This window comes from Alosa alosa, chromosome 19, assembly GCF_017589495.1.
Source record: "Alosa alosa isolate M-15738 ecotype Scorff River chromosome 19, AALO_Geno_1.1, whole genome shotgun sequence".
NCBI lineage: Eukaryota > Metazoa > Chordata > Actinopteri > Clupeiformes > Clupeidae > Alosa > Alosa alosa.
In genome coordinates this window covers 13,239,026-13,247,892 of record NC_063207.1, presented here as the reverse complement: position 1 = coordinate 13,247,892, position 8,867 = coordinate 13,239,026, and the positions used below count along the sequence as shown (strand labels likewise).

At 43.1% G+C, this 8,867-nt stretch overlaps 1 protein-coding gene across 1 annotated transcript; it reads left to right on the top strand.

Annotated features, from left to right (window-relative positions):
* Positions 1 to 2,126: 2,126 nt before the first annotated feature.
* Positions 2,127 to 6,935, top strand: crip1 (cysteine-rich protein 1). Its single transcript, XM_048228659.1, has 5 exons — positions 2,127 to 2,278; positions 5,506 to 5,600; positions 5,878 to 5,935; positions 6,411 to 6,466; positions 6,683 to 6,935. The coding sequence occupies exons 1-4, from the start codon at positions 2,239 to 2,241 to the stop codon at positions 6,452 to 6,454; spliced, it is 237 nt and encodes a 78-aa protein (XP_048084616.1). The 5' UTR covers positions 2,127 to 2,238; the 3' UTR covers positions 6,455 to 6,466; positions 6,683 to 6,935.
* The last annotated feature ends 1,932 nt before the right edge of the window (positions 6,936 to 8,867 follow it).

Sequence of the window (8,867 nt, the reverse complement as noted above, 5' to 3'; positions counted from 1 at the left end):
GAAGCACACACTAATCCCAGCGCAGTGAGCGCTCAGGAAGCAGTGAGGGGTTAGGTGCCTTGCCCAAGGGCACTTCAGCCGCGGCCCACTGGTCGGGGCTCGAACCGGCAACCCTCCGGTTAACAAGTCCAGAGTGCTAACCAGTGGGCCACGGCTGCCCCAAATGTTCATACATCTCTAGTGGCTGGTAAAAAAGTTGAGTGGCTGGTAGATTTTGGAATCCTCCAGCCACAATGGTAGGTGGAAAAAATATTTTATTTCCATCCCTGATACATACGTACACTCATACACACATTCATATTTGTAAGTCTCAATCTGTCCATTTTTTCCACAAAACTTCGCCAGAGGTCATCAGGGGTTATTTTTAACTTTTTTCTACCGGGGGGGCAATCCCCCGGACCCCCCTAGAATTGCTGAGCTACTACCTTTTTCAGGTGGGTAGGGCGGCCCTTTTCATGTCTGTGCCCAGGGGTGCAGAGGCTCATAATCCTCCCATGCCACAGGGTAAAAACACTGGTTGTTTTCAAGTGCAATCAATAAATTAATTGTACATTTTGAAGAAACGTTTCCATTCTATTAGTTTTTTTTACATAAGCCTAAATCAGGGATTATACATAGCAAAAGAGTCAGGGGACAGACATTTTTTAAATTAGCTTTAGGGAAAAATGTAACGCACACGCACTATGACTTCACAAAATCTCACTCCAGCCAAACACCCAAAGTTGGCAACCCTGGTGTTTACAGTGCTTAACACATGTGACCAGACACCAATCTATTATCTCCAAAATATCTGCTTTGTTACTACAAGTGTGTTACTTGCATGAGGCAAATGTGCAGCTCAGAACAACTTTTCTATACAGAATAGTTCTGCTAGACTACTATTACCGGTCTGCCAGAGTTTGAAACTCACGTGACCAAATAGTTGTTTCCTCGCTCCATCATGATCTTTTTTCAACATATTTAACTCTTTATTTTCTGGTTCAGTTTAGTTGGGTTACCCATACTTCAAAACAGCTGAAATTCATGCAGCTGCATAATGCATTGTAGAGGTGTCTGGTGTCTGATCATGTGCATTTCGTAAATCAGTCATCTGCATGACACCTTGTCTTCAGTGTGAGGAAGGAATTGCGGGAACGCATGGATGGATACCTTCGGCTGCAGCTGTGGGCAGAATGGTTGGCTCAGACTTGGTCAAGGTGGATCGGTGCGATGACAGGTTTCTAGGAATCTGCAGGAGGGAGATTAAGTGGTCCTGAACTGCCAGGAAATCAGACACGGAGGAAGGTCCTTCTGGTACCTGTGGGGTGACGACAATTTGATGGATGGGGATAAGTGCGAAAAAGAGTCTTCTGAAAACGATTTGGAAAAGGTCACACTACTTTGAGCTTGGAATTTTGTGGAGCTAGACCTTTAAGCAATTCTGCATATACATAAATCACTCTTCCACCCTTTGAGCCATTCTAATATGAAATGCATTAGGATGTACAGTTACCAGGTGCTCAACATGTGTGTGAAAGATCTGGCCAAGCATCAGCACTCCGTAGCATGTTGTAGCATACTGTAACGCACCATTGGGTGCAAGTTCACAGGTAATGGGAATACGCTTTTTCTAAATTTGCTTTGCAGACTAACCGGACACCTTAAGTGTAACCATTCCACAACCGGACAAGTGTAACCATTCATATTTCCGTGAAATACGGAAGTTAAGTAGATAACTGTTGCCAGTTCCATAAGTTGGAAATCCTGTCAGATGTTTTTACTGACAATAGGCCTCATTTTGACACACAATGTCTGTGGGCTGTCAGGACATACATGCATGGTAAATGATACAAAGAATAAGTTCAACACCTGTATTTGCTGAAATCAGGTTTTGGTGGGAAACTTGTGACTAGGCTACACCGTGCGATTGCGACAGCCTGCTAATCATAATGATGTATGATGTTTTAGAAATTCGCGGTGTGTAATTTTTTTTTTTATTAGGCTACACGACACATATTATTGGGAAATACACTGCAACATTTGATAATGAAAAGACTCGAACGCAAGCATGCACGCACTCACACACACGCCTGACTGAGAGCCGCACCCTCTTCTCGTCTCTCCGCGGTATAAATAGGGCAAGTTCCTCAACATCTGCACAGTGGACAGTGTTGTGGCTCGTGTCAGGTAGATCGACAGAGCAGCTCCCAGTAAACAGTAACCAGGAATTTCATTTGAGGATCACACAACACCGCCAACATGCCTAAATGCCCAAAGTGTACCAAGGAAGTGTATTTTGGTAAGAAAACTTTTTTTAAACGTTAGTTAAGTTATCAACAATTTAGTCCCGTTAGTCCTGAGTATATTGCACCAATTATGCATGGTGGTATTCATGATTAATACATCGATTAACAGGTAAAGCATAATTGTGTGTAAAAAGGACACGTGCTCAAATGTTCTTTGTAGGAAGTATTAAGCAACATGCTCTTGGGCAGGAATTTCCTGTAGTTATTCAAATTGAAAGTCTATTTGCAGTCTAACTGCAGGCAGTATGTGCAAAAGCGCAAATTACTCTATACTCAAATATATATTTAAAACTTGTCTATCTATGTAGAGAACATTTCTAGTATGTTAAAAGTAGTTGCATATGCAAATTTATGCATATATATATAAGCATATATAAGTTCTGCACAAACTTTTGAATGTTAATTGTGAAATTATGTCTTTCCAAAAACAAAGTTATGAAGTTGCTATAAATGTAGGCATCTCATGGTCCTAACTTGACACGTTGTTTGGCCCAGGTGCACCTGAGAGTTCCATGTAAATTCCAGCATGGACTCCTGCCTTAGAGCAGAGAGGATAAATATACTGATGGCTGATGAGATGTAATCGGTGCTTCTCCTCTGTGACTGCCAGTTGGCCGGCTGTGGACGGAGACTCTTGGGATTTATCGGCATAACTGCATTCATCACATTAGACAGACAGAGGGTGAAGGAGACAGAGACAGAGAGAGAGAGAGAGAGAGAGAGATACAGTCATACATACAGTCATGCTAATAAAGCACCGTTGAATTTGAATTTGAGAGAGAGAGAGGGAAAGAAAGAGAGATGGAGGGTGTAGAAAAGGGGGAGGCTTGCAGGAGAGAGAAAGAGAGAGATGGAGAGAGAGAGATGGAGGGTGTAGAAAAGGGGGAGGCTTGCAGGAGAGAGAAAGAGAGAGAGAGATTTTACCTGCTTAAAGTATTTGGACAGAAACTCTTCCCTTGGGCTGAAGGCCATCTTTTCCCTACATTCGTACAATCCCTCAATTATTGAACTAGAACACATCCCTTATCTTATCAGTAACATACATTTTTTCATATCTGTTCATAGTAGCTGTCAGATACACCCTCCCTCCACAACAACTTGTGTGCTAAAAAACCAAAGAGGAGACGGAAAATTCATTCATCAAGTGATATCCTCAGTAAGACTGTATGACTAATATTACCCAAGTGGCTCGCTGACTTCCTAATAGCTTTTACAGCATTGCAAGCAAATATTGAGATTCAAAGCTTTGGTAATGATAAAGAATCCCCAAGCCCCTATAGTGATGAATGAACACTCAGTCTTTTCCTTTCGGTCCCATTCAATATGTGGTCCATGGTCGCGAAAATGTTCAACTTGAATGTCATGAACTTGATTATTAATCAATTTGCGTCTTAAAATGTCTTTTGACATATCTGCTCCAAATCCTCTATTGTTGTCAGGGACCCCAGATTGCCCTTCCTGTAACTGGCCAGGTGCAAATTCACTTATAGGAAAACGGAGGTCCTCCACCATGACTGCAGCAGAAGAGGCTGAGAGTGTAGGATGCTGGAAAAAGAGGGCGTCAGTGTAGAGAGAGAGAGAAAGGAAACGATAGAAAGACGTGTGCTTGCACAGGAAAGAGAACAAAACAATAATCATCGGCCCTCTGAGGGACTGAATTAGATTCCCGTACGGACAGCTGCAGAGACAGATAGAGACAAGAGAGATGGAGTGAGAAAGAGAGGGAGGAGAAGTCAAGACAGAAAGAGGGAGAGAGGGAGAGAGATGGGGAAGAGAGAGACATGCATAGAGAGAGGGTGCAAAAGAGGAGACAGAAGAAGGGATTGAGAGAGGGAGGGAGGAACTGTGGGAGAGGTCAGGGGAAACAATAGCATCTGTGTCTGGCCCAGAGTTCTCCCAGATTACTCCAAAAATGCTCTGTGCAGTGCAGGACAGTGCAAAATTTAAAAAATAGATAAAAAAAACAAGGGGCAAAAAAAGAAACCCTTATGATCGGTGAGGTAATTGGACAATCATAGATAATCCGATCAAGATTTTTTAAGCCAAAGACCACGAGAGAAACATCAGCAACCTACTCTAAAAATGTCACTGAGAGGTTTATAGTCTGTTGGACCTGGTTCATCCCGCCCTATGAGGGTACTCTCTGTTCTGAGGCAATAGATGGGGCTTGGCCTTGGAGAGCTTCACCAGAACACCAGCTGTCTATGCAAAGCTCTCTGACAGAATATGTCCAAGTTGATGACTGTAGTTGTAAATAATGTCTGTTGGGAGAGGGCCAGACAGTTATACTGATTGTAGTAAAAAAGAGGTTGCATTATATCATGGGGTTGTGCTTTGCTTTTTACAGATTTAATGTTTTGCATCATTTTGCGAGTCGTTTCCTCAAAAACGCAAACGTCGTTGGCCAGAGGGTCGTTAAACTAAGCACCGAGGCCATGTAAAACTTCACTATCCGTTAAGAAACCACCCCGAAAACGGTCTCTCTGTACGCTCATTGCAAGACCATTTTAGTGCCTGTTCTGCTGGGGTTCATAAGTGTCTGGCCTTTGGCATGAGATGTGGACGTATGTCCAAGAAACTCCTTTCATCCTTGCGTCCCAAAAGTAGTTGTCCACGCGAGCATGTGATTCAGTGTCTCCGAGGTTGTAAAAAAAAAAAAAGGTCTGAAGCTCATGACCGTATCATGACTCCCAATTTTACGAGTGCCGCACCGCATGTTGAGCTGATGAGTTTCAGCTCTACTCATCAGATAAAGACCGTCTTTATCTGTTTTTTTCCCCTTAATCTAACAAGGGCGAGAAAGAACAGGGAGAGTAGGAGGAAGGAGGGAGAGGTCGTCTGCATTCCTGTGGCGATTGTCCGTTTAGCCGGCAAACAGCCTGTGCGTCATGCTCCCTGGGCTTGTCCCAGTGCTAAGTAACTGGGAGGGACTGGGCTAATAGGGAGACGCAGGCACATGTGTGTTGGAACTCCCTAGGCTTGTGCTCTTTGCTGTAGGCCAAGTCACAGATGCATCATGGAGGCTGTTTTGGGATCAGAGGGGCTTATATAGTTTTGCTTTCAGTAACCCTATGATGGAGGCGAGGCAAACTGATTGCAACACAGGAAGGATGTGCTGAAGGAACGTTGCTGCAAAAAAACTGATGTGTGTGTGTGTGTTGTGTGTGTGTGTGTGTGTGTGTGTATTTGTGTGTGTGTGTGTGTGTGTGTGTGCTCATAGCTGAGAGGGTGACATCGCTTGGGAAGGACTGGCACAGGCCCTGTCTGAAATGTGAGAAGTGCAACAAGACCCTGTCTGCAGGCTCACACGCTGAGGTTGGTAGTACACACACACACACATAGACACAGACACAAACATACACTCACACTCAAATTAACCCACACCCATTTACTATCATAATTGGCATAAGCCTCTGTTTTGTGAAATCAAAGTCTTTAAACACACACACACACACACACACACACACACACACACACACACACACACACACACACACACACACACACACACACACACACACACACACACACACACACACACACACTTTAGAGTCCATTGCTGACTCTATCTCCTGCCCCTCTGTTTCCACAGCATGAAGGGAAGCCCTACTGCAATAATCCCTGTTACGCTGCACTATTCGGGCCTAAAGGTGAGCTGCATCTCTAACTGTATCAATGACTCAATCCTCTTCACATGCCAGACTTTATTTATTGTGAAACTCTCTCTTTTTTACTCAGAAGAGAATGAGTTGCTGCTGTTTTCTGGCTGCTGTTTTCAGGAATATGGCTGTTTTTCCCTTTCTTCTGGAAAATTCAAAGCAAATTGTGGAAATAGCTTCACACACATAGCAAATTGAATACACCAATGCCACAGAATACCTCCAAAGCTACTGCGTTTAAAAAGTCTTTATGATGGGTCAAGGGTATGATACTACACTGTGGTCATCTGACAGCGCTTGTAGTCATGGTAACAGTTTTGTGTACATCCTGTTGTATCTGTGTCACAATGAGGGGACTGGGACGGGGAGTTCCCTTGGGTTCTCCCTCTTCCTGATAAGGCGCTGGAGGGAAAGCTGTAGTGTGTGAGCTTCTCTATCTCATCTTTTTTCCCTCTTTTTTTCTCAGGATTTGGGCGTGGCGGTGCTGAGAGCCACACATATACTAAATAGACCTTGACTCAGGTAGGATGGTCTTTTATGAGGTCAAACTCCATCTCCAGACTACAACTCTGACCAAAGGGCAGGGCGTGGTTGTTATTGTTGCTGTTAGTTGTGCCTCATGGACACATCATATCTTACCTTACCTACTTGCAGTTTTGTTAATAAATATTGACATTAAGCTGAGCATTGCAACAGCAGTGCAATGAAAAGTAATGCATTGTCTTTCTGTGCTTGTAGTTCATCAACCCCAATGAGCCAACAGTTGCCAAAGATGAAGAAACAGCAAAATGAAACCGTTATTAATAAAGCAATGTTCGGAAATAATCCATTCCATTTTGGAAATACGAGTGTATATTATTGTTAACATTTGGATTTTATTGTGGGATGATATCACACAACTAATGTTCTAAGGGGTTTCATTGTTGGTTTTTAGCATTCCTTTTGACCTTTTTTGTTTTTGTTTTTAAATAAACATCTGGTTTGTAATTTGGATGTGCCCTATTGTCTCCTCTTTGATTTCTGTAGTCATGGTCCTCAACGCCTTACACCTTAATTCTTGAATTATTCTAGCTATTCTAAAATACACGATAAAATGCTAAAATACCCCACATCCACGTGGTTTACCAAAAAAACAACTTCAAACTCTGGCAACTGTTCAAAAACTGCAATTCAATTATGCTAAAAGAAACTAATTTCATTACAGACTTTACACCTCTCTTCAAATAACATTATGAGACACACAAAGGGTCTCTTTCATGGATAAGTAGCTTAACCTTGGGTTAGCACGTCACAGTGCAATTCAATTAAGCAATTCTCTTTATGGATGGTAAAAGTCCCTGCTGCCTGATGCAACCATGTCTTCACATGCATTTTGAAAAAGCACTGGCTGTTGTAAATTATTGTGCAGTCCCCATTGAGACTCTCCACACCCTCACAACTTGTCTTCACTCGCGTATGCAAAACCTCTAGGGCCTAGTGTACTTTGCCACTGGCCTTGGATGCACCATATGGGTATGGTTGTTTAAGGTCTTGGCTGTGTCTAAATAACCATATCCTTCCTGCCTGGTGTGGCCACTCCCTATACCCACCCGGCAGAAACCACAAGAGCCGCCATAGAGAAAGAACTGGAACAGGCTTCCTAGTGATGTCACAGGGGCAGCCGTTGCCATGATTACAGACATCAACAAGACCCAACAGAGATTTCACCCTGCTCTTGTCACTCTCTCACTCTTTCTCAGACACACACAGACAGACACACACACACACACTACAGTTGACTTGGCTCATTGAACATAGGGCTTTGTTCTCAGTCAAATCTCTCAGACCAGAGACAGCTGCAAACTATGACAGGAAAAGACCTAGCAGGCTCACTGAAAGAAGGGAAAAAGAGGAAGGTCTATTTTTATGCAGGCCTCCTTGGACAGTTTGTTCAAAATGTTTTATAGTTACAGTCACAGAAACAGACTTTATGGCTGAACTAGGATGACTGGGTCCGACACGTTCTGCTCCGAATGGTTCCTCTCCTCCAGTGATGCCTGAATCAAAACACACTCAAATGTCACAAAACATACTTGAAGTCATTTATTTCACAAGCACGTTTGTGTCAGGCAACGTGTGAGGGAGAGGTTGTTTATACCAGCCAAAGCATGCCTGTGCAGACGTGTCTTAAAACACAACACACACACACAAGGATAAAAACCAGTTAACGAGGAGACGCAACACCACTCTGCCAGCGCCGTGTCTTCATACCACACCTGCACACCTGAAGATTTTCACACTTCATCAGTGATCAGACATCACCTGGGCAACGGGCCATGATCTGCTTCCAGGATCCAGATAAACACATACTGAACTACATTTAGCAGGCTCTTGCATTTTTCAAACACGAACTTGAGAAAAGTCGAGAACATGGAAGTAGAATAACTTGCTGTGTTGAGATCTTAAACCCCCGAGGAGTTCAAAATATGATTAATGGTGTAGTAGCCTTTTAATATAGCAACTAAACGTATACCTTTAATAGCTTTGAATAACTTCATAGCATCTGAAGGCTAAGGGCTAAATTCTTTAGATGCCATGGCAAAAATCCAACATTAAAGTTTGACCTTAAAAAGCCCTGTCAATCTATTTCCATGCTTTTTTCTAATCTACAAAGAGCATGGCTGGCCCTAGAGAAAATACTTCAAAAGAATGTGTCTACATCGGTGATAACTCCTTCATGTGGTTCATATCAGAAGGTGGGAGATGTGTTGTGGTAGCCCATGGCTGTTGTTCCCCCATAGCAAGAGAGTACAGACACAAATGGAGAAAGGAAACATAGACGACGATGATGATGATTATAAATCCAGAGTGTGTGGTGGGGGATTCTGCGTTCCTGGCTCCACCGATTGGGAAGCATGCGGACACTCTTCAAATAGTGAAACGT

Excerpts from the sequence above, each read along its gene's own strand:
- crip1 (XM_048228659.1), top strand. The coding sequence starts at position 2,239 with ATGCCTAAATGCCCAAAGTGTACCAAGGAAGTGTATTTTG. Across the intron at positions 2,279-5,505 it reads TACCAAGGAAGTGTATTTTG|CTGAGAGGGTGACATCGCTT; the intron begins GTAAGAAAACTT and ends GTGTGCTCATAG. Across the intron at positions 5,936-6,410 it reads TGCACTATTCGGGCCTAAAG|GATTTGGGCGTGGCGGTGCT; the intron begins GTGAGCTGCATC and ends TTTTTTTCTCAG.